The sequence below is a fragment of the Coloeus monedula genome (assembly GCF_965178545.1).
Source record: "Coloeus monedula genome assembly, chromosome: 9".
Classification (NCBI taxonomy): Eukaryota; Metazoa; Chordata; class Aves; order Passeriformes; family Corvidae; genus Coloeus; species Coloeus monedula.
The window spans coordinates 10194413-10221039 of NC_138789.1; the positions used below are offsets into that span (position 1 = coordinate 10194413).

Consider the following 26627-nt stretch of genomic DNA (forward strand, 5'->3'; position numbering starts at 1 on the left):
ACAAAAAACAATGCTTGTGACAAAAATTACGCTGTCTTGCAAGAATCTTATTTAAAAGGCAAAGAAAGAGCTCAGCTACAAAGCAGTGTGTCCTTTGTTATGAAGATGAAAGCATAGGACTATAATCAAAAGAACTGACAGCTTCCCATCTCACATGGTCTTGGCAAATTACTTAATCACTTTGTACCTAGACTATCCAAAATCTAGAGCAATATAGCCCTTGCTTTTACCTGTGTGTCCTAGGATAACAAAAACCTCAGAGAAAATAACTAATATCCACCTTAAATACTAACAGCTACCAGAACTGGGAGGGATTGGTTTGGATGCCAGTTCTGTGCAACCGAAACCAACAAGGAGGACACCAAAGGCAGACATACATTTCTATTTCCTGATGCAGCTTGCAAATAAATGCATCATTCTTGTATGAACCTCCTCATGAATCTGCTATCAAGAACAGTTTAATAATATTTCTCAAAGGTTTGTAATATTCAATCATGTAAAAGTCATCATCTGCTTTCAGCACCCCTTTATTTTGATGTTGGTAGAGGTGCTTGCTCCAACACCAAAACATTCTTCAAATATCAACAGTTATAAAGAGGTTCAAATCATTCCAAAATACATCATTTGGCACAGGTAAAATTCTATAGGGCTGCAACTGAGCTTCAGCCCTACAGTCCTCACGCTGGTAAAGCTCCCACTGAGCTCAAGGTGTTTTCCCACATAGAGACAGGGGGAAACACTCCGCACAGGGTACATTTTATAGTCTGTAAACTCCCAAAGCTGGTCTATCTAAATGTCTCATTTTGCACAGTTTCAAACCCTGATTAGTTCTGGTTTTCACCTCATAACAATATACTCTACTAAGCTGCTGTCCTTATACTGTGTAAAGTTTGTAATAATGTGCCATTAAACATGCACAGTGTAAACATATCATGCTGGTTAATGCATAAATTAATAGAACAGCTTTTGATAACCTGTGTGTAGTACTGCCGAGTTCATAAGGTAACAGATACGAGCACAAGGAAAGAAATGAAGCAGAACTATTTCATTTAGAAACAAGTGCATCCTTTGGAATAACTCCGAATAAGGTCACTGGAATGAATGGCATAGCTGAAACTTATATAAAAAGATACTCTGACAGAGTAAGTGATAAAAGGAGGAAAGCAAGCACGGAGAAGTCCAGAGCTAAAGCAATTTGGTGAGACTGAGAAATAAAAGCTCTTTGGGCTAAAAGACCTCCCCTCCTTCTGTGTGTCAATCCAAATGTCATTAGAAGTCCAAATACACAGAGCTAGAGAAAGCCCCAACTTTCACTGGATAACTAAGATTATACCTCAGTCTTTTGGATACAAATTGAGACACTGTGGTCCTGTATGGCTTTTTCTATCTAACTGTGCTTAACATGCACATGGGGATCCCAAGCTGTCCCATGAGATTTCAATATAATTCTCACTTTGTACTACTACTTACTTTAAACGAAGATGTTTGCAAACAGGATCCTTTTTTGCCATTCCACAGCATATTTTCCTGCTCCTGAGCTCTACCTTACACAATTTGCAATAAATGCAAGCACCATCTAGTTGCTTTTAAGGAATTTTGATTGCCCTCCCAGCTGCAGTCTTGTACATACATATGGCTGCCTCCAGCTGGCAACCCTCCATTTCAGAAGAGCCACATAATCAAACAAGTTATTTCCATTTCCCTCTGATGGTTCTAATGAGTTAATCTCTGAGATGTCTTCAATTAAAAAACAAATATATATATAAAATATAAAATCACACAGTCCTAAGACATGCAAACCTTCCACTGACTTCCAGCGCAAGTTCTGTGTGAGAGTATGGCTGGAGATACAAATTCTCAAAACCAGATGTAGCCATCAAGCGAGCTACATAAACCATACCTGTACTCTTTACAGGAAAACATAGCCTGAAAAAGGCTGCTTATCTTTACTGATATTTTCTCTACGAAGCTTTTTGCGTTGTCAAAAGAAATTACTACCTTTTCAAGCCTATCCCCTGAAAGAGTTGGTGATCATTAGCCAGCTTTATTCTATTTACTGAGATAAGGTTTATAGCTCCAAGACAAAATTCTCTCAAGCATCTCACACTAAACTTTTAGCACAGAAATATCATGATATTAAAAGATGCACTCTTACCATGACAGCTGCTGAAGGATAGAGGGACTGACTTACTACAAGGTAGAGAGACTGACTAAATGAGCAAAAAGTAACTGAACTATGTGACACTGTTGTGTCAGTTTATTGTCACTAGGTCACAGAATACTCTTCTTGGCAGACAATTGTTTTGCAAGCTATAACAAGACAAGGTTAAAACTGCTGCTTTAATTTAAGCTGTCTTGCCCATATTTGTATGGGTCACATTCTGTGACTAAATTGCTCTTTTTTCCACTCATACCTGAGAACTGGCAAAAAAACAACCAGTTTATTAAACTTCAGATTTTTCCCCTTCCTTCCCATCAAGGTAACATGTGAATCTATACAAGGTGCTTTAAACTGGTAAGTAAACAAACCTTCCCACCTGGAGTCATCAGGAGAAAAAGCTCGACTTGCAAGCTAGTTTAAACACACAAAACTGGAGGGAGCTTCTCACCAGAGTTGTTCACAAGCATCTCAAAAGCTCATCTGCCAGGCCCTCTCATGATTACAAGCCGGAACGTGCCCATTAGACTCAGAGCAAAATAAAAATCATACTGTTGTACCAATACAGTGGGAAATGCTAAATTTCCTAGCATGGGTGCCAGCCAGCACAGCTGCTAGAACAAAAGTTAATGTTCAGAACAAAATCACCGTGCTGTGACCTCATTCTGAATATGGCCCTTTCTGTGCTGAAGGGATAGATAGACCAAAAAAAAAAAAGTCAAGAGTAGGCATAGGGGCCTGCCCTGCTCCTACCTTTGCTCTGGGTGAAGCAAAACTGTGTCTGCTAACCCAGATTAAAGAAATTAATGACACTAAACATATGGAAAAACTTGAAAACAGGTTTTCCCTCAGCTAAATTTATTCCTGCAGGAATTTTAGGAATAACTATTGCAAGCAGAAATAACCCTCAGAAACCACATATATACATGCTTTTACCAGTTTATACAGAAACCTTGGGAAATACTGGCTTCAGAGAAAAGTGCAACTGCAGAAACCTAGAGGCAAGAAAAATTCTCTCAGCACAGTTGCATTTTTGTTTGCTCACAGTAAATTTTCCCCAATATTTCTGGTATTTTTCCCTTTGACTCTAACTGCGATCACTTCCTTGTAAGGGTGACTTTGTGCCTCTTTGTCTTCAGGAATTCAAAAAAGACAAGGAAGTCCCTGGTTAGAGAAGTCTGGCAGTTAAAATCATGGGCTTCCTTCCCTAACTTGTCTTACACATCACAAAACATTTGACAGTCTTGTTCACTCCTTCCCTTCCTATTATGAAGTTAATAGTGATTCAATTACACGTTTACCAAGCTGTTTGCAATCTTCAAATCAAGGCCAAACAATGTCGGTTAACAACTCTTAATGGTCAGGGTTGACAAGGATTCATCTCAGCTTACCTGTTTCAATCAAGAAACTACATCAGTGGCAAGGGAGGTACATTTCTACTCACCTTGCTTGGACTAAATTGAAGTAAGGACCGTATACACAAATACCATGCATTTCCAGAGCATGTTTCTAACTGCCTGTTTTGGTGCACCTTAAGTAAAACAAGCAATTCTGCATTTCTACAACAGCCTCAAATCAATGTGAGGGATTTTTCACTCAGATTCTGTTTTGCCTGTTAGCACAGGGTTACCTAATGCTTGTTCCACAGCTGTTAACAATGCCTAACAGCAGCTCAGGTGCAGCCAACAAGCCACAGACATTTGCACCTATGAATATCAGCTGCTACTTTTAGCTAAAGCACATATTTCTGCCACTGTCAATCACCAGGATTGCACAAGACACCTGCGCATGCCCTGTGGAGCCAGGATGGTGAAATCCCAGCAGAGATAATCACCCAATGGAAACAGTAGCACATTTAAATGCCTGCCTGCATATGATGAGGCATCTTTATCAGGGAAAACTGAGCTTTTGGCAGGACATCCCAGAGCACAGTGCTTCCCACCCCCTCATTCCCCCAATTTAACTTCTGCATGCCTACCCTTTAAAGACTTCAGTCAAAGATCACTGATGTCAGTAAACTTAGAAACACAATCACTTTTGCATGAAGGATCAAATCACACCAGATATTGAACCACCACAGGTCTGCTGTTGGCTTTGTGCACACACGAGGCACTTACATAGATCAGCTGTTACAGTTGCTTATTCCTGAGTTGATGCAGTCATAGATATCTGAAATCAAAGTTTTGGTCTAAAATTCAAGTTCTGCACACAGAACTTAAGCTCCTGAGATGCAGTCCACATATATCAAGCAAAATTGCTCAGTTCTTTCTATACCTAAAGCATTATTCTGACACTGGCTCCTTTCACTTGGACTCTTTCTAGCTTTCACTGTCTCCTCACACGTTACACGAGAGCCAGTTCTCCTTTTCCCAGGCAGCACAAGCAGGCAATACTTACCCCTCTTCAGTGTAACCCTCTCAGCCTCTTCCTGCTCCAGTGCATATAGACAGAAAATACAGCAAGCAAACTTCATTGGAATAACCACACAGGTAAATTCACAAATTATTTAATAAATAAAACATCTAAGAAAGGCTTTTCCATACCTTGAATGGCACTAGTCATTCAGACCATAATAATATTTCAGCCTTTATTCCTTTGATCTCCTTCCCATCCTGAATATCAGATCAGTAAGCACTAAAAAAACACCACATTGCATAGCCCTTTTTTTGATTTTTACCTCCTTAAATCTTCAGTTCTCATCTCTTGGCAAAATCCATTTAAACAGGGCCCACAAGTTAATGGTTAAACTTGTTGTTTGTAGTACCATTAATATAGGTCAAGCAGCACAATAGTTACAACTGCTGAGGGGGAAGGTACATAAAGACACAGTAAGCAGTTCAGGACCTTATTACAACATGTCTTTCAAATGCAGGGTTACAAACAATGTGCCTGATTCATCAAAAAGATAACTTCTGCTGACAGTACACACTGTTCCCTGGAGTCTCTCACACATGGCTCAAAAATTAAAATTGGAAATGTAAAATACACAGACACATTCTTGCAAATGTGAGTACGTTTCAACACTTCTATGCAAAATAACAGATATAGGCAGTGGAATGAATTCAGCCCCCATTTGCATCACCAAGTACTGGTGCAAGCAGCAATAGCTATGACTTTACTCTGCTTTTTCTCTCAGGTAACCAAGGGAAGAATTTGTCCCACCAGACCCAAGGACACACATTTTTCACCATGGGATGCACATGCATAATGCCTGCAAGAGGGATTACCTTATGCTTTATTCAAGAATATTCAAAAGGACAGAGCTCTATGCCTCAAAAAGTTAGCATTTCAGCAATACTGACACTAAGTACTTTTTCAAAACTAGTGGCACCTTAAAGTTTCACAACATGGAGTACTTATGCTCAGCATCAGTCATTCACTCTCTGCCAGTTTAAATAGACACCATTCCTGATTTGGGTCCCAAGACCCCTAGCCAAGGTTCCCAAATTAAATACCCAGGTACTTTCCTGGAACAAAAGCAAAGAGAATAGCCAAGTTTCAAGACTGACAGAACTCCCCACATCTGTCACTGAGATGCCTCCCTCTTGTCAATGATTAGAGCATGTAGAGGGATCAATCCAATCTACAGAATGAGGTTTATTACACCCAGAAAAACCAAGCATGAAAAAGCCAGCCAAGTATTTGGAAAGCACAAATAGCATTTCAAACATTTTCTCACTTTTCAACTGAAATACTTCTAATGATTATACTGAGGCAAAAGGATTTTAAAAACCTCTGTTCATGTCCAAAATCTAGCAACTGTAACTCCAAGAGGACCAGTTTGTCCATTGTTAATCTGGGGTGGAAGAATCAGATTAAATTTAGGCAGGATAATTTACTGCATATAACAAATTACAGAACTGATACCAGACAAACAGAAGCCATTGCATATTGAAGTGATAGTGTACACAGTATTTTCTTTCAGACTTCTGTGTTTTCCATTGTTAAAAATTGAAGACAATTTTCTTCCATTTATCTCACTGATAGAATACCTTGCATTCTCGTGATATCTGCTATCCCTTATTTCAATGTACTTTATGAACCTTGGACTAGATCTTCAGTAAGTGTGACTCACCATAGCTCAATACTGCCTTTAATAAAACTGTTTCGAATCATGCTACCTGTGGAGTGATTAACTGATGTTGCACTGTCCTGTAGACAGAGAAGGGACATGGCACAATAGTATGACATTAAAGTGGCACGTCTCAGGCATAATGTTACAAATATTTTACAAGATAAAAGCATCCTGTTGAATTTGAATTTTAAAACACTGCTTAAAGTTCACCAGAAGTATTTAACAACCTTGTGGCTTTTATAGACTATTATGTATGTCTCATCTGGGGTGTTTTCCATTAAATCAAATCATGTCACACAATTAAAAACACCCTTTTGGCACTTTTTAAATTAACGCCACAGCATTTTATATATACACTACATAATAAAGACAGATCAACTACTCTGTCTTCTCATTGTGTTCATGCAGGTAGGGCAGCCCAGGTTATAAAATAGTTTGCTTCAACACAAATTCCAGCATGATAAAGGGATTTTTATGCATTCATCCAGACGTCTTTTCTATTCCATATTATAGGTTCTCTCTAATAGCTTCGTATGTTGCACTTCCCTCAGTGGGATGAGATGTGCTCCACTTTAGCACAGATGCACAGGAAACCCTGCTACAGAATAGTTCCTCCCTATTAACAGGGCAGAATCCTTTTTGTATAGAAATTGTTTATATTAATGAAAACACCATTGCCTCACACTATTGTCTTTCCTGAACATCAATAAAGACTTGATTGAATTCATTTGGTAATTATAATAAAGGAGAAATAAAGTAATGCAAGGTGAAAAAAAAGTCCACAGAAAGCTGAGACTAAGAAATGTAAGAGTCCAGAGAATGTGATGCAATTGCCTGTAAAAACACATGTGACATGGTAGGACTACAACTGCTTCCTTAGGTACTCAAGGGATCTCTGCCCAGTCATCCAGGAAGCACGAGGCACTTGTGCCTTGCTGATGTTCAGATTTCTAAGGGAAGAAGGAAAGGGCTTTGTCTTCTCCCACCCACCACCACTTCACCCTAAGTAGATATCTGCTGGATTTCAGCTAACATTCTATTCCATTTAAAATAGGGAAATAAGACACTTATAAATCCAGCAGAAACTCAGTTAGCTAGACCAATTCTATTCACCTCTAAAATGTTGTTCTGATTATGAAGAACTGTGTTATATGTCAATGAATTTCCCCTTCTGTTATAATAACTGTCCTGTTTAAATGCAGTCTGAGGATGGATATAACTAAAGCTGATGATGTTGCTAAAACATTTGGTAAATGTTGATAAATCAGTACAATTCCACAGTAATACTTCCAATTAGGATAGCTGGGATGACAACAATTCACTACAGCCCTAATTTAACACCACACTTTGGTAAAACTGGTGTTAAATTCCAAAGACCATTAAGCCCTAATAAAACCATTTAACAAAACACAGTTCCTTATTAGTGAATACATGTACCCACTTATGAAGCAGGTGGACAGCCCTGGAAAGGAGACACTTGGCTGTGAAGACATGCAGAGTGTACTAGTGGTGCCTTTTCCAAAGGCATGTGCACACTGTGTGGGGAGGGTACCGAGGAGGTTTCATCTCTAAGTTATATACTTTAGTAAGGATCCTTGTCTTGGGTGGCATGCTTGAAACATGATAAACCATTCCAAAACTACCAGGAGCAAGCTCTCCTTTACAACACTTCAGTAACATGGTAGGACAATAGGGTCTTTGTGGAATGACTCTAGGACTGAATCATATCACCACAGTGATTCAAAATTCTCTAATGGCTTCTCAGAACAATGGTATAAAAGCACTTGAGGCTTAAGGAGAAGCACAAAGTACCATACACTGCAGACAGCTTTCAACATTGTGAGCAATGAAATCTAAGAAGATAAAAAGTGAGGATCACCTCCGTCACTACCAGCCACTTGGGTCTGTTTGCTTTAAGGATGGCTGTTTTTACCTTCCACAAGCAGAAAGCTGCAGGCCTTAAGGTCCAACCTGTGAAACTCCACCAGGTCTCAGAGTTTCCCTGTGTATGCTGAGGTCTTGTATGGAAGACTTCATTTTCTTGGAGGTTTCATTTTAACATCTGTAACTTGCATTTTCTAATTAGCTTATCTCCAAGATGGTTTGGCAGAATCAAAAAAACATAGCTGTAGTAATTCTGGGATGCTTAGATTTTACACAGGTTGCTCAAACTGCAGCATACTTAAGTGGGATCATAGTTGTTTTCATAGCTCTCAGGCCAATGCACCACTTTCAGGTATGGTGTGTGTTCAATTTGAAGTTCTCAACAGTTACCTCCCATGTATGAGACCATTAGACATACTGACATGATTGTCTGAGCTGAAGCCTTTCTCAACAACCTTTTGCAATAGGATCAGTATTAGTTTCAAATCCTGCAAGACTCTATTATAAAGCTCCAGAGCTAAAGCTTTCTAGCATTGTTGTGGAGTTTGGGGTTTTTACCAACCAAAAGTTGTTGGTTCTTATTGTTGATGTTTTTCTAAAACAGAACAGGACCTTTCTACATTGCAAAGCCACTCAGGCTGTAGCTTCACGAACTGTTCTGCTCGAACAGCCCAGACCAGGAATGGGGTCCCAATACCCCCAAGCATCCACAGTAGTCAGAGGGACTTGGAAACTGAAACATTGTGGGTTTCAGCTTTCCAGCAGAATAAAACACTACAGAACTAAATGCCATACTGCAATTAAGGAAAACACTATCACAGAAGGTGAAGGAATATACTTTAAATTCAAAGGTTAAAAGCAATCCTTACTTTTCCAGACTGCAGTGCAAGAGTACAGCCTTAGACTGCTAGTCCTGCCTGCTATTTCAGTGTTGCATGTGCAGACTATTTACTGCACCCTTTTCTATATAATCATTTCTAGCAACAGCAGCAGTGCTGTTACTGCAAGCAGCAAAAAAGCCTAACCTAGAAACATCCTCAGCATTTGTATATAAGAAGGTACCAAGATAAGATTTCAGACATATATGGGAAGCAGCAGCCAGAGCAAAACTGTCCACAGGCATAGACAGTGACAGGCCAGGCAAAGAAAGAAAAATGACATCTACAGCCAAAAGGGAGGGGGAATAAAATCAAACCGCAACAGAACAAAAACCAAAAGATTAAAATGTTTGTGCTTGAAGTAACAACATGTGCTTTTATTCATGCTGTGGAAACATTGTTGGCTAAAACTATATAACTTGAATTCTGCTAGTTTCTTAAATCTGCTGATACTATAGGAGAAATGATATAAGCATTCCACTTAACTTGTTGCCAAAATCCTAGGCTCTGTTGCAAAATCACAAAAGTTTTGCAAACTTTTGAAATTTCAAAACAATATCTTATCTCTTCTCAACATTTTATACAACTATAGTGCCAGTGACTTGACTAAAACAGTTCTTACCAGGATAAGTTAGAAAAGGATTCTAGGTCATTATTCCTTTTTATAAAGAAAACCACACAGCTTGTTGAACTCTCCACCAAATGAAGACAGTGTGTCTCTGTACTTGCCTAAACACTAATCTTGAATCAGAAAAAACTTCCACTCCATTCCATCCCTCTTCTGTTATTCAGTTTGCCATCTGCCTCAGTGTGCTTTGGTTAAAAAAAATTGATAAAAATTTATTTATTTTAAGCTTAATGGATGCTTGCTCCAAGCCAAAAAACCATCAGAAACATATACATATTGTACAGTTTGATACCTTAATGAGAGAATTCTCTACAGTTTGTTGATATACAAGGTAAGGGTCCAGGGAAGGCAAGGAGACTTCTTTCACAGCCAAACAGGAATGTCTACACTAGCATCCTACCCTCACTATCAGACTCAGAGCTTGCCATGCCGTTAATATGAAATGAAAAATCAATAGCTATTGTTCGGCCACTATCTCCCATCAATTGATGCCCGAGTGTCAAACATGGCAGTGGGTTAATGGTAAAACAAGGCACAGAGGTTGCTTTTCAAAACCAAGATCGAACTGCACTATGTCCTGGCCCTAGCTGCTCACCTCATCAAGTGCTCTGTCCCCTCTTGGGACACTAGTGAGCAGCTAGGAAAAGCTATGCATCCACACAGCAACCATCTGGCTTGGAGTTAATGCAAGCTTTTCATAGGCAACATCTTGTGTAGGTCAGTAAGTGTCCTGTCCAGGCCTCACCAAAGGGAAAGAGCATGGTCTTCTTAACTGCCCCTCATTGTTAGCTATATAAGCAAAATCCTTCCCACTTATAAAAGAAAATTTAAAAAAAAAAAAAAAAAAAAAAACAAAAACATGTACAGCTATAGGAAGAAGCCTAAAACAATCAGACTGCTCTCTGGAAAGCCTCCACATTCTAACTGAATAACACTGCAAGTCCCCAAAAAGTGCCTGTTCTTCATTACAGAAGTAGCCAAGTAGATATTGCCAGTTCATAGGAAGAGATGAGGAGAGCACTGACAAAAGCCTTCAGGGGAAACCAAGAGCCAGTTGCACCCTAAGAGGAGGCAAAATGGAAGCTAAATGTAGCAAGAACAAAGACTGGGTAGGGCACTCACCAACCGAGCACAGTCCCACAGCAAACGAGCCAGCCAAGCAGAGTAGCACCAAGTCCTATTGACGCTCCTGTGGTCATCGTACAGAAGCAATAAAAGCAGCTGAGATCTAAAGTCAAGCCAGAAACTCCAAAGAAAAATCTTGAGAATATGTCCCCATCTAGTACAGCTCAGGGAAAAGGGTGTGTTCCCAGCTAGAGTTTAAGTGAGCAGGCGGCCCAGTGGGTGGGAGCTGTGAGTGGGGACCCAGGTGAACGTGACCAAGGCCATTAAGGCCCACTGTGGACCCAGGTGAAAGTGATCAGAGCCATTAAAGCCTGTTAGTGGCCTGGGTTCCAGACAAAAACTTCCCTTTTTTATCACCCTACTATTGTTTTAGTGAAGATCTCTTATGTGCATACACATCTTTGTAAGACCGTATTTTCCAGAGGTCGTGAGCAGTTCTCTATTTTAGCTGTTCATACTGGTGTCTGGGCCACTGAAAAGCATGTCAGTCTAATTGGATTGTGGGCAGGGGTGACCATAGGAAAGAGTAACAATTTTAGGATGAGGATAACGTGAGTTTGCGGTTAGTAAGGGTACCTGAACATCCCTTCATATTTCCTTGTGAGGTAGAAGTGCCCAGAAGCCCTACTCTGAGACAAAAAACTTAGTTTAGGCATTATATAAACAAGATTTGCATGCCATTGCAAATGCATTAGCAGTCTAATGAAAAGCTGGTTCCTGAAAGTCAGGACTTCTCAGGAGTCCCAGGTGCTACTGCTTTCCCCAGAATTATAGGTACTCTAACTCCAAGGCCATCTGCATTTTTTTTACTGCAATCCAAGCACATGAAATAAGTATACTGTCTAACAAACTGTAGGCACATTGTATAAAAGACACAAAAATATTAATTAATTCTACTAATCTATTATTCATATAACTGCACTAGAGAGACTATGTTCTTGAAGAAATTAGTATTTCTCAGATCTTAAGTCTACTTGGTCTGTTTTTTAAGAACTGAAGTATTTACCAAGAGTGGTGGCTAGATGACTTCGAAGTCAATGAAAAAAGTGTGTTATTTCAGTGCTATATATGCTCCTGAAATACATCCACTGGACAGAATATATACAGTCTTTTATTATGGAGTTTACATGTAAAGTCCTTTTTGTTCAGATTTCAGCACATGCCTCCAGAAACCATCCACCTTAAGTTTTAAATTGCCAAGAGACAGACTAGTGTTCTGTTTAATTATTAGTGCTATAAAGCAGAACAATATTTACCTGCCTATAACAGAGCTTAGGAAAATCCACTTATCTTTCCTGCCAGGTGCTACATTTCTCACAGTTATTAATAAAATGATCAGAAATCCTTATTTCCAAGTGCCCTTTACCCTACTTTTCTCTCCTGCCCAGTGTCCTTCCTGATGAAAGTCAGCTTGGAAATTGGAACAAATTCTGCATGTGCTCACTGGGAAGATAGAAGGAAGTGGGAGTGCTCCTCTACACCAGAGCTGACCAGCCACTTGAGCACTAAGCCTTGATTTCTCCTCCCTCTGGCTGGAATGTGGCCCATCAAGAGTGTTCCATGTAGTTCTGCAGTTCATCAGCCCCCCGACATCCTTCTATTCCTGGTGCAATAAATGAGTTTCAGCAAGGAGACCCCCTCTGCTTAGACATGAACTGCCACTCTGAACTGCTTTCTTCTGCCAGTCTTTCACCTTTCATTAGCATTCAGCTTGCACTTACTCCATGGTCTTGAGCAGAGCCAGTCTGTGTGGTGTAGCACACATGCAGCTTCCTTCAGGAATAGAAATTAATCAGAAACTCGTCAGAGCACTCAGGATCTTTCAAAAATTAGTTCCCTGAGGAAAGACTCAGTATTTCCATCCTGCCTCAAGCTAAGATTTTGGAAGGTTTTTGTGATGGGGGGACAGTGATGGAAACAGAGTCATCCCTGCATCCTATGTATGTATCTTAAAAAAATGTATAATGTAGATACCAAGTCCAGAAGGTTTTAAGCTCCACTTAAGATTCACTTTAAGACTCCCGCACCTCTTTCTCCTCTCCTCCTTTCAAAGTAATAAATGCCTGATTTTTTTTAACAGTGTTCTACGAAAAAATTGTTGTCTGTTCCTGAATGCTGTGTGAGATGATGGATGAGTTCACAACACCTGTTACTGCTACATATGCGCAAGTAATTTCCCCCTGCCTGTTTCACTGAAATCTGTTCTTTTCTCACAAAGTCAAACACTCTGCTCCTATTACCAGTAAATATCTCCTAGATAAGCTTTGGAAAGGTCCATAACTATTTAATAACATTCTCTTTGTACACCAATAAGATAGATCAGTGGAAAAAAAGAAGAGGTGTACAAGAAATTTAAATTGAAGCTACTTACACAGATAGACCAGCAGGTGAAACTCCTTACACCATGAAAAAGTTTTATCTCTTCAGTGCAGAGAGCTAGCACTAAATCTGGGCCCCACCAAAGCTCATGCTATTCCTTTAGTTAAGGCTAAAAGAGAATTTTGTGATCCACAACTATATGCTTCCATCTGCACAGAACTGAGTTTTCCTTCTAAGCAGTCCTGAAGGTTACCTGGTTGCTCATTTAACCTGAAAAAAAATTGTTTAAAAATTTCTGCACTTACCTCCTCCTCTAGACATTAATATATGTCAGCAGAAATATTTACTGAAATAATTTTGTAAGTAATTATTAAGGAAAAGTCTCAGGAAGCAATTTCATAAATCCTACAGCTCATTATTCATCTCCAAATATGGTTTATATTAAATTGTATTCATCTAAACAGACAACAGAAACATGAGGGACTACTATATTCTGATAAATGTAATCAAGGAAAACAGTTCATATTTTGACACCCATAAAGAAGGAACTACACTTCTGCTCTCCAGAGTTCCTTTCCAATATGCTGAAAATCCTGCGTGAAGGAGTAGCATACACTGAAATGTATTTTAGTGCCATTGCATTCTACTGAGATGACAAACATAATGTGTAAAATAAAAACAAGTAAAAAAACAAAACTAGAAAGAAAATTTAATAGTGCAGTCATACCATAAGACAAAAAAGGATTTAAGGATCAACTGATGGAAATTGCTTAATAAAACAAATCTTCAATTTCAGTACTGTAATCACTAAAAAATCCAAAAGGTAAAGATCATCAGATATATCAGATTCTTCCAATTTCTTTTACAGAATCACTGGGGAAAAGGCAAAAAAGTGTATTTTAATCACTTGGTTTTGCACATGTGAAATAAAATTCATGAAGGTGGAGAAAATACATTGAAGCACCCAAAAAGAATTTTAAATGTCTGTAATAGATCAGGAGGAACATTGGAATGACTAAAATAGAGAAAAGTTTTAAGAGTGATGCCTAGATCAAAGAACAGAGTTTGCAAATCTCTTTCCACCTAAGCAAAGCTCTAGCTGAAACCAACTGGACTACTCTCAGGACCAGAGAGCTCATGCCTGAAGAGCATTGTGCCAGGTTCAGTGCCATGTTTGCCCTGAACTTTCCACAGAATGAGGATCATGTGCCTCATTTGATGTGCACTGTGCCAAGCACACACCTTTTCTGAGTTGTATGGATAATAAAAGCAACAATACATCGAGATGGCATAGAAAAATTACAAGGAACATACTGAATTCAGATAAAAATATCTAAAATGTTACAGGAAAATTACAAAATCATGACTGAGCTTACTAAATTTACACCAATATATACAAGTCAGGGATTAAAACTCTTTGAAAATGTCATTTTTTATTTCAGTCCATTTCTGGGGCTTATTTCTTAATATTCTTATATACTCAAATGAAATGCCACCTGTGGAAATGCCACGAGAGGAGAAACTCCTTTTGACTCCATTTTTGTGGTAAATGGTTGCAAAATAATTTGATGTGCAAGAGTCAAAGGAGGGATTGTTGCCAAGCTTTTGAAATCAGGAACAGTTTCTTTGAGGGACATTTGTCAGAGGGACAAACAAGGGACAATTTCATCACACAAGAATTGGCTAAACAAAAAATAAACTACCAGTTTATCAATGAATTATCTTCCTGAAAGACCTGAGACGGAAAATCATGTTTGAAACAACAAAATTAACTTGTCTCCCTTTCTAAGGATGAAAACAGGGGAAGGAAAGAAAGGCGGGGGGGAATAGTGAAAAACAGAGAAATACAAGATGAGTCTACGATGCTTCAACCACAATTAGAAAAAGCTGTTCTGAGTGAGGTCAGTGGCTGCCTTACCAGGGACTTACACGTGAAAAGTTACAGTTCCAAATTCCTGATCAAGCAAAGTAATCAGCCATGAACTCAAGTACTTCAGTAGCACAACTTGTATGCCTCATTCTGCACACCCTTATGGATTTGTTTCACTTGGACTCCAAATGGATCACTGCTAAACACATTGAGCTGCTGGACTGCAGGCTGATATAGGTTGTCCTGGAGTTTCCCTAGGAGTTTCTTTTCCCCTACTGGACTAGGTATAAAAAAAGGCAAAGAAAGTCTGTCTGCTTATGCACCTGGCATACATTCCTCTGTCCATGGAGACAAAGTATCAGAAAGGGAAAAATAGAACATTTTTCAGTGACCCTGACATTTGATACTGATGCAAAAAAGGAAAGGAATTACAGTGTTTGAAGCCAAAAGCATGAAGTTTCTTTATATTTCCTATGATTTAATATCTCTCTCCTCCACACACGGCAGATTCCTTTGTAGAAGCTCTTGAAGATGGGCCAACAGTGCTCCAGCAATGTCTCTGATGATACAATGGAAAGTTTCTAACCACAGTATCATTTGCAGCATTTCTCATTTATTTTATCCCAAGTCCCCAAAGACATGCCTTTTCTGATGGAATGAATGTTTCTTTCCACTTTTTATGATAGAATTGAAAATCTGTTAGATGGCCAAATGAATTAAAAGAGACACTGAGTCCAATTATTTAGGTTTATATGAAATCTGTCATAAAAGCTGGCTTCCAGCTTTCACTTAGTCTAAACAGATAAAAAATATCAGTGACCCTTAAAAAATACAGTACCTGATTAACCAGATTTGTAATAATTTTTTTGCAGTGATAAATATGAAGATAAGAATTTGGGAAATCAGACCTTCCCTCCTACAGCCTGTCATCCTTGCTTTGGAAAATTGGACCTTCCCTCTATGGAGTGTCCTCCTTACTAACAGGGGCTCTAGAGGAGGGCAGTACTGCGCAGACCAAGTGATAATTCAGGGCTCCTGGCTGTAAGGCCCAGTTGATGCTTGGTTTGCCACACCAGCTCCATTTTCAGACCAGCTCTTAAGCTCTCATCCTAGCCAAGAGAAGCAGTTCAGTTTGTGCAGGAACTAATCTGTTTGCCACTGTATTACCAAAATCTAACCATCGTGACAAAGTTTATAAAAAGACATGTGCTGCTTTACAGCCCTCTGCAAGTTTAAAGAGAAAAAAACTCCCGCTGACTTCAAGAGGCTTCAGATCTAGCCCACAGTGGAATAGCTTCACTCTATTTTTCAAGAGACTTGAAATATAAAATATCATCTGATTATTCAGGCCTGAGTCTGATCTCACAAAGTGTATGCAGACTTAATCTATTGGGCTTGAGCTGCAGAGGCTGTCGGTGGCACTGCAGTGCAAGAGGCACACTGTGCTCAGGCTGGGAGCTGGTGCGCCCCTGACTTTCCTCTGGACGGGGTGAAAGCAGAACGTGACCCCCTCACAGCTGAGCTGAAACATCACCCAGTCATCGGCACAGCTGCCCACTTTTGTAAAAATTATTTAGAGCCAAACACTTGACAGCCTTTTGACATGCTGTGAGTAGGTTTTGTGCCTCACAGCCTTAGAGATGAGTGCAATACTCTCTACGTATCATAATCCTGGGATATCAATGTTTAACCATGTTGTAAAGCTCTTTAGTGAGAAAGTAGTATATGCTTTCAACTAAATGGCTACAACCCAGAGCAACTCTCCAGCCTGAGGACTGGGGCAATAAAATGGTTTTGTCTGACAAACTATCAGCAGAGATTTGCTGGTGCTGTTAGTCAGAGTGTAGAATCCCCAGCGCATTCAGAAGCCTCCCTTAAGGAATTAATGCTTGATTGTTTTGCCATCCAAAGAGTGTTTACAGAAGCCAAAACAACCATGCTTGCTGTCCACTGTGCAAAGAGGTGATGACATCAAGAAGACAGGTCACAAGTCTGAGTTTATAGACACTATGCTCATGTTGGTATGGCTTTTCATCCACTCAGAATGATCTTATGACCCCACAACTTTACAACCTTCCCCTCTCTGGGCTTCATAGCACCTCTCCACTCTAGGTTAATCATTTCTCTGCCATTATCTGCCAACAGTTCTTATCTCTTTTGCTGTCACTTTATAACAGGGTCTCTTATCAAGCTGTACTAAATCACGTGATGGTGCCAAACCTATCACAAGTTCCAATTCTTCTGATTAGAGACTATCATGAAATGGGATACATGGTTTACAGCAGGTCACTAATGCTGGAAAAAGTACAGAGTCCACTCAAAGACATGCTTGTTACTTTCTGAATTCTTGGATAATTTTTTTGTTGTTGTTCATCACACTGACTTTCACTGAAGGCTATTATAGCCTGAGTCTCAAGGCCAGAAAAGTTTACAGGCTGCACCTCTCCTGTACTCAATGCTGTACCCCTTGTACCCAAGGGTACGGTATATTTACACCTAATAATGTCTTCTGGTTCTCACACAGCCATCATACAGGAATCTGTTAAACATGGACTTACATCAGGTGGTAAGTAACAGTTTTCTAATTGTTTTGAAGATTCTGCATAAATATATTAGATTTGTGGGTGTCCAAACTGAAAAAAGAACTACAATTGGGCAAGCCCATGATTAATTTGCACATATATTTAGATGAGAGAGAATTTTATGATACCGTGTAAAAATATAAGAAAACAGATGATGATCCATAGAATAACATTTTTCTCTAGAGATACTGCAATTATCAAATATTTATAATTGGATAATTAACAGTATCTTTATCTATTACAATTGATAATAACTGTGAAATTGTGCATGTGCATGTAGAAACGTTTTCAAAAACTAGGTTTAAATTGCTTCTGGCCTGGTCATTCATGTTGAAGAAAACCTCAGGAATGGTTTTGTGTCTTTTCAGTAATACTGTAGTTTCTGTCAAATGCAGATTCTTTCTTACAGCTAAAAATTAAGATATGTCATTCAGTAGGGGTGGGCTGGATAATAAAAGTCAGTTAAGACTTCAAAGCAGCAAAGAAGTGAATACATTCAGTAGCATATGGAAACAGCACCCGCTCCCTGTCAGAAAGCCATCAGGCACAGGTTGCTCTGGCTTACAGGCACGAGGGGCGTTGCACAGCCAGCTCTCCCAGGCTGTGGTGGCTGTGGCCCTGCCCCGGGGGCTGCATGTCCCCACCACCTCCCTGCCCTTCTCCACACATTTCCTGTCTCAGGCCATTCTGTCTCTCACCACTCTCCTGGAGCAAGGTGTCTTTCCTTTGCCAGGGCAAGAGCATCCCCTATCCCATCAGAGTGTGCCCAGGCTGAGACTGGGGCCGAGCAGGGCTGGAGAAGGCTTACTGAGGGAAACCTCTCCTTCATGGAGCAGAAGGTGCTTCACAAGCCAGCCCAGTAGCACTGCAGGTTCCACAGACCAGGGTTTTGCAAGGTTGTGCCTCAGCACAGTAGTTCCGGGCAGGGATGAAAGAACAGATCTTTGGCCCACATGCAGAATCAGGGCACGCTTTCCTCCTCTTGCCCCAAAGTGCGTCATCACATGGCAGGCGAGGAGTTCACCCTGATGCTGGGTGTGATGTGGGCACCTTGCCATCAAGGGAAGCTTTGGGACCATGGGGATGGAGGGTGCAGCAACAGCTGCAGGAAATAACCTCAAGCATAGATGATCTTTATCTTCTGGGTGGAGCTGCTGCTTCTCCCAGGGAAGGGCTCCCACCTTGGACCCAACTGTGTTTCAATCAGATGTCCCCTCAGAGCCCCTGTGATTCCCTACAGGTGTGGAGTGCTCCTCTGCACAGCTCTGCCCCCTGAAATACGTGGAAAAGGTGGCAAGTCCAGCTTCCCTGCCAGGCCTTGGTTTAACTGTTGCTCTTTCTGGTTGCTAGGGAGGGACCCTCTGGTTCCCTTTCCTGCAGGATAGTAAAATAATTATACATCTCAGTTATCTGAAGAGTGGTCACTCAGATAAGGTTTCTTAAGGTGAAAGGATACAACCCTAGGAGAAGGGGAAATAAGACACTCACCTGTGATATTTAGACCAATTAAGTGCCATTTTAATGGTTTCCAGAAGACTGACAGGTCTTGGTTCCCAAAATCATGTGGATATGAGAAAACAGATTGGTGGGAGTAGTAGAGACTCTTGTCACCATACCACTTATACATGTGCTGTGTCACAAATATACCAGGACAGATTCACAAAGCATGGTCCAGAAAAAAATAGGTCTAAATCTTGTGAAACTTTCCAAAATCCTGTGTGGTCTGAGTCAGGGGGAGGATTCTGTCTTTGCATGACACTGCTCAGCCAGAACCCATGATAGCATCCCTGAAAAGCTCACCTAACTCAGCCTTGTAAACTGATCACCATGTACCTGTAAGGGTTAAATGTAACCAGCACCAATCTGAGGGCCTCTGCCTGGAGCTGGGGGAACCAAATAGGAAGGAGCCAGATTCTGTTTCTATTTGCACTGGAGAGTAATTCTCTAGGAGAAAAAGCTAAAGCTGTCCTCCCAGGGCATAAGTACAATCAGCAGCAGGGTCATGTGCTCATAAGAGTAAATCCTATCCCTAGCCTTTCACTTTTGTCCAGTCCCTCCTGGCATCTCCTTCTCTTTTTCCTTTCTAACCACGGCAGAGCAGGTGGGTTTGTGAGAGGCTGTCACAGCCTCTGCACCCACAGCCCACCAGCCCCTCAGGCCAGGGACACTTGCTGCTCCCCACCACAAAGGCTGAGAGTGACGCTTGTCAGGGAGCTTTGCAGGATGCACCCTGTGCATTCATTCACCCCTCTGGCCATAAGTTAGTTTTTGTTATAAACATGTCACAGCTTCCTCCCAGCAAGGAGGGCATCTACCAGCTCCCATGAATGCAAATCAGACTCCACTGATATAAATAGCAGTGGATCTCTCCCTTGGAGAGCAAACACAACCAGGCTGGAGCTGGAGTGTGAGTGGGCACTACCGGTTGTTGACACCTGCTTTTGTTTTATAGTCATATGATCAAAGAGGCAGCTAGAATTCACAAAATCTTAGTAGTACATCCTACCTTCCAGATGACAAACAACATATGGACTTATAAATGTTTTTATGGAAGTGCCATGATTTTTTTCTTCTACCAGATTCTGAAGCAATACAAAGATACTTGACTAGTTTTATTTTTCCTGTAATCAGCCTCTTGTCTTAGTGTAATCAGGGACACTATGCAATTTTCATAAGTATTAGTTATGATTATTTAACAGAAATAACTGTTTCATTAATTTTAAAAGATGGTTATATAAGAGGAAAAATAATCTACTTGTAGTTTCCAACTGTGAAATTTATCAGCTTGTAGAATACCTACTGCCATCTTAATTTTAATGTATGTCCTCAGGCAGTTAACGGTATTATAATTAGGGCTCATGAGTTTAGCAAAGTTGGTTTTTATGTTTAGTAGTAATAGGAATAGTGGCATTTTCATATGACTAACAAAGACAGCACATACTACCTTTAAAAGTCTGGATTAGGATTTTGGCCAGCAATTCTGCAGGCAAAGCTTCCACAGAAGTGAACAGTTTGAGCTGTGTGAGGACTGTAAGACATGCCATAGGTTATTTTTTTACATCAGTGGACTTTGCTGTTACTCTTTACTTTTATCAATTTTCTTCCCATTTTCCCTGTGCTTATACTGCAAATGAGCTATCCACAAAAGGGGCAGTATTTACATTTGCATCCAATTTTTTCTGTTAGTCTGGCTTTAAATACCAAAATACATGAGGCAAAGTAACATTGATGCCTGGGGTCTTCTGAGGGAGATCTCCACTAGTGACAAAACGCCTCAAGCTACTTGTCCATGCTCAAACTTGTCTTAGATATATAGAGTGAAAAGGAAGACTTGTCTGCAGGAGGGGTTGTGTGCGTCTGTCTTGTAGGTAAACCCATTAAAACTTCTCATGACAGATCATTATTAATGTCTAGAGTTTACTCACATATTACATGAGTACATTATATATATTACAAAGATATGCAACCTTAATATATATTAATACCTTCTTATGTACAATGAACAGACATGCATGTGTACACAATCCTTATCAAGATTTCTCAGTATAAACTATGCCTATTTTATCTTCTCATAGTTTATGATTTTACATTATGTGTGGATAAATCTTGAGACAAATAGATATGAATGAACTTAAACTTTTTTCATTATAAAGATCAGCTGTAAAATTATTTTTAAATAAAGTTTTCCAAGCTTTGAAACATGGGGGGAGGGGGAGGGAAGAAGCAGACCTAAACAATCTTTTTTTCCCACCAGCAGATCAAGGTCAGTTGCCTCAGCAAAAGAAATTTCATTTTTAAGCCTGTCTGTGCAGGATAGAAATCAATTATCTCTTATGATACAGAGACCAGTGCTCAGCCCTGACAGGAGCCTTGCTGTATATACAAATATATTTGGAGTTCTATTTCCAGACTAAGGTCTAGCTTTTTAACTAGAGGTTCCACACTCGGCTCCAAAAGGGCAGCACAGACAGAAAAAAAAAAGAGCCTCATCAGAAAAGTAATTATTATTGCTGGGAAGAGGCGATGGGATGGCAGCGGGAGGGAGCGTCGGGATGGTCCGGGGAGTCCCTCAGCCGCCGCGGGGCAGCGGCTCTGCTCCCGGGCGGGCGGCCGCGGAAAGGAGCCCCGCTGCTGGATTCTCCTCCCCGCCTCCGGTTGCGGGGAAGCCGCCGCCCCCGCGGCAGACAGCAACGATCAGAGCGAGCGCGTTTCCCCGTCGCACCGTGAGCGGCAACAGGTCCAGGCTGTGCGGGACTAGAAGGCGTTTTCCCTACAGAATTCATGTAATTTGGCGGGGGGAGGGGGTGGGTGTGGAATTTCTAGCAGAGTGCCTGCTTGCAAAACTGGATCTTTAAGTGTCGCGTGGAATAGAGTGCAGTTCGCTGCTGATCGGATCGATCCAGGGAAGCCCTGCCGCCAGCTCTGGGCACGGCTCACCGCGTCCCCAAGGGCGCCCGGGGATGCCTCAGCCCTTCCACGCCTTCCCATTAGTTCAGCAGAATGCCGGTCGGAAAGCTGCCTCGCAGCAAGAACTGCCCGGCCGTCCCTGCCCACACAAGTGCGGGCGGCCCGCGGGAGGGAACGCGCCCCGAGCAGGCGATGCTCATGGGGCACGGCGGGGCCCTGCGCCCCGACCCGGGCGGGACGGGGCAGACGGCGGCGGGACGCGATGAAGTGTTACGACACCTCACTGATGACTCACTTAGCAATAAAAGAAAGGCAATCAGAGTGATGCTTTACCACTCACTTGGCCCTGCTCACTCCTCTCTCCGGAGTCTCCTGTCATTCTGCATCGCGCTGCTGCCAGGTGTTCATAACGCAGCAGTGCATTCCGGCGGGCAGCAGGAGCCTGGCCAGGCTTAGAAAATAGCTTCTCGGTCAATAATTGACCGTTTGGAAATGGCTCTCTATGCCGGACCAGAGCGGAACGACGTCTCCGTAAAATAACAGTGAATGATTAGCTGCATTAAAAAAAGGCAACAGGCACAGTCGTGATCCTCTGTGGCGTGCTTTTTACTACAACAGTATTTCAGTCTGAGGCATCCACTCTGTTTTGCTGACAGTGGATCAAAAACAAAACAAACAAACAAACAAAAAAAGAAGAAGAAGAAAAAGTGGGTGGAAGTGTATCTTTGTGTTTGGGGTGGGTTAATTTTGTAAGTTAGGGATTTTTGTTCTGGGTTGTTTGTTGGTTGGTTTTGTTTTTGTTTTTGTTTTTGTTTTTTTTCCTAGAGGGGACAGTTTGTTTCCTAAAGCCTGATTTGGAGGCACTAGGAGCTAAATACAATATTGCCTCGGCAAAATGATGAGAGGAGACTGGCTACAGGGTTTGGAAGGTTCCGAGGTACTCTGCCCTTCATACTATAGAGGTGATCTGATTATGACAAGGACCAAGGGGAAGGCATGAGATGAAAGGGAGAGGAGAGGAGAGGAGAGGAGAGGAGAGGAGAGGAGAGGAGAGGAGAGGAGAGGAGAGGAGAGGAGAGGAGAGGAGAGGAGAGGAGAGGAGAGGAGATGAAAGGGAGAGGAGAGGAGAGGAGAGGAGAGGAGAGGAGAGGAGAGGAGAGGAGAGGAGAGGAGAGGAGAGGAGAGGAGAGGAGAGGAGAGGAGAGGAGAGGAGAGGAGAGGAGAGGAGAGGAGAGGAGAGGAGAGGAGAGGAGAGGAGAGGAGAGGAGAGGAGAGGAGAGGAGAGGAGAGGAGAGGAGAGGAGAGGAGAGGAGAGGAGAGGAGAGGAGAGGAGAGGAGAGGAGAGGAGAGGAGAGGAGAGGAGAGGAGAGGAGAGGAGAGGAGAGGAGAGGAGAGGAGAGGAGAGGAGAGGAGAGGAGAGGAGAGGAGAGGAGAGGAGAGGAGAGGAGAGGAGAGGAGAGGAGAGGAGAGGAGAGGAGAGGAGAGGAGAGGAGAGGAGAGGAGAGGAGAGGAGAGGAGAGGAGAGGAGAGGAGAGGAGAGGAGAGGAGAGGAGAGGAGAGGAGAGGAGAGGAGAGGAGCTATCTTGGCCGTGGTTTTCCTGGTGTAAACGGTCTCGTAAAGCTGGGCGTGAGAGGTGTGTGAGGCGGAGCAGCAAACTCGCGTTCTGAACTTTCCCAGCTGCTCAGGGATCCCGTGCCTGCCGCACTGCCGCACACTGCCTTCTCCGGGGAACTTCCCGGGGCCGCGCCCCTCTGTGCCCGCTGCTGCGCCACTGCGTGCCAGTGGCAGTGACAGCCCGTGCCCGAGGCTGCGTCGCTGTGCCGGGGACAGGATGCGTGGTGCTGACTCCTTCCCCGAGCCTGGCTGAAGTCACTGTTTTCACTGAGTGACGGCTCAGAGCGGCTCTGAGCTGGCGGCAAACGGGAATGTTCAGCGGGAGAGAAAGGAAGACAGGATGCGGATTTCTCTCCTTAAATACTTCCCTTTAAGTCTTTTTGATCGGTTTCGGATTTAGACTTCCAAGCAGAAGAGTTTCAGCCCTCCACTTATTTATTTCATTTGCTCCTGGGACGTTTTTCTTGAACATCTACCCCCCTCCCCCCTCAACCCACCCCACAAGCGTTCACTTTCGCTACTTTGCACAGAAGGTAAATCAAATATTCTCGAGGACACCTCCCGACACAAAGCTCGAGGAGAGCATGTTATTTGTCTCTCATGGAGCAGACCCCTCCAAGCTGGAAATGTCTCTGCTTAGGGAAAAAGACTTTGAAATTTGCTCAGGTTCTGTGGCCTCTTGGAAGCTGCAAGCAATCGGAGCTTGCCTTGAAATATCACACTGAAGCCTCTACCTTGGAAACAAAGAGGTGGAAAAGCTTCAGATTATTTAACATTAGAGAGTGGGGGTTTTTTAATGTAAATGTACATACATTTAAATAGGGAAGTATAAAGTATTCCAGGTCTTGTTCCCTGTACTAATCAAGGCTGCTGGAGGCTCCCCGAGCCATCATCTTTTATAATTATAATTACACGCGTCAATCAAGACCTTCAGGCAAAGTCAGAACAAGGCAGGGAAACTCAGGAGAGAAATCGCATTAAAAAAAAAAAAAAAAGTTTGGAGAACTTGGTAAGGAATGGAGAAGAGATTAGAAGAAAGGGTAATTAAGGTTGCTCAAGGCAATCGTGAGAGCTAGAACTCCATGTTAAATTAAATGTAGCCACAAGGGACCAGGTATCATTTATAATATGTACTGCCCTAAACTGTTACTTCGGAGAAATGTGGATGTGCAATAACCACTCCAAAGTATTTTCATCCACAGCAATAGCTCGCAGAGTGACTTTGCCATGTACGGTTGGAGCTCACTCCAGACACTTCCCAGGCAGAATGACATTAAGCCCCCGAGTAGGAGGGAAGAGCCCAGGGAGCGGTGCTAGGGCCGTGCCCGCGGGGGAGTGTTGTCCAGGGAGAGCCGGCCCTGCGCGGGCCACCAGCCTGCGGGGACACTTGGCCGCCGTGCCCGTGGGGGCCGCAGCCCGCTTGACCCCGGCAGCACTCAAGCTGGTTTCGCCTGCCCTGTCCGGATGCGGCGTTTCCTTTCCCGGCTTTTTCCCAAATGCGGCTGCCCTCCCGGAGCAGCAGTAACGAGAGTGGCAGCACGGAGCGCCCCGTCGGGGCGTCGCCAAGCGGCGTGACCCACCCGGCGGCGAGCGGGAGGGAGGGGATCGGCTGTCCCCGATGGAGCCCAGCGGGCTGCAGGACCCAGGTCCGCAGGTGTCCCGATGTTCTGCTGTAAATGCACCTGGGGCTGTGCTCTGACAACTCCTCTCCTGCGGGGAAGGGCTGCGAGGAGGCGCCGCTCCTCTGCGAGCCGCCCCCGGCGTGCTCTGGCCGCCCGTCGGGCCCAGGCGGCCCGGCTGCAGGCTCGGAAGGCCGGAGGGCCCCGGCCCGGAGACCCCCGACCCGCAGCCCTCACGGCGGGCGCCCGGGGGAGCGAGCGGAGCCGGCGCTGCTCCGTTGTCGCCGCCAGCGTTGAACCGCCCGGGCTCAGCGCAGGGCGATGCTACACGGTGACGCCTGACAGGGACTGTTTGTAACTAATGCTCCTGGGAATAACTTCCCAAGGGCCGAGACAGGGTCTCAGCCCGACTTGTTTCTGGCTAGAAACGGAGTCATTCTCTCTAGATGGTTTTCAGCCACCTCGTCTCAGCCATCGAGCTGTTCGCTCCTGCAGCTCACCATATTGCTGTCCTAAAACTTATTCGCAGCCGTCCTGTTAAATTGTGAAATTATAACTTGAGAAATAACGCGTTGGTATCGTTCGCCCGCTCGCGCTCCTGCCCGAGGGGGAATGGCGAAAGGTGAGAATGGAAGGCGACAGAGAGGTCCGAGCCTCTCTGAACGTTGGATCCATCCCACAATTATCAAACGCTGCACAGGGAAGGGAGAAAAGACTTTTTCTAGTCCGGTGGTGCTGGTCTTGGGTTGGCTCGGAATCTGCGTTGAATTAGCAAAGGTCTCCCAGCTACTGGATGCAAAAAGTTAAGAGCACAGCCGAGTCCGCTCTCTGCATGTGGAATGCTTGTCCCAGCGCGGGTTCACCCTGCGATCATCAACACTACTGAATAAGTTACAACCGCCAGTTTTTACTATCTCTCTCCCAGACGATGGGAAATGCCATACTCCGCGCTGGAGACACCCGCGCCCCACTTTCCATCGGAAGCAATTTTCATCGCCAAACATTTTAAGCTCTTAATATATACAGCACTGTATACAGATTAAAGAGGCAGAGGAGTACGGGCAACAGAGCGCTTGGATGAGGGGCTCGGATGCTTTCCAAGGTGCAAATATCGTTCATCCCACACCATCAAACCTATGCGGCGCAGTTAGGAACGGGGCGGAACGCCCCGGACCGTCCCGGCGAGAGAGGGGCGGAAAGGTCAACGAGGGCAAGCAGACCTCCGGCCCGGCTCGCCGGGCGGTCGGCACTCAGTCTCCCCCGTAGCCCCCGCAACGCTCTCGCCGCTGAGGCACCCACTTGCGAGAAACGAGTTCTTTGGGACAACTTGCAAACGAGTGCCGATTGCTGCACTGTGAATCGGGGAAAAGGGCTCAAGGGATGCCTCTGCCAGGGCTTTGGCTTTTGTGCAAACGATGCGGCTGACACTGGCCGACTTCGCAAGAAGCTTAGAGAAGGGACACCCGA

The 26627-nt window shown here is 43.1% G+C and overlaps 1 protein-coding gene across 2 annotated transcripts in view; it reads left to right on the forward strand.

Moving 5' to 3' along the window:
- Nucleotides 1-17439: 17439 nt before the first annotated feature.
- NR5A2 (nuclear receptor subfamily 5 group A member 2) overlaps nt 17440-26627 on the forward strand; it is a gene marked incomplete at both ends in the record, with an annotated part of 84806 nt that continues 75618 nt past the window's right edge. For both annotated transcript variants that reach the window (XM_082286716.1, XM_082286717.1), the window contains one exon: nt 17440-17503. In XM_082286716.1, the coding sequence (XP_082142842.1) occupies nt 17440-17503 (64 nt within the window). The remainder of the gene's footprint in view (nt 17504-26627) is intronic.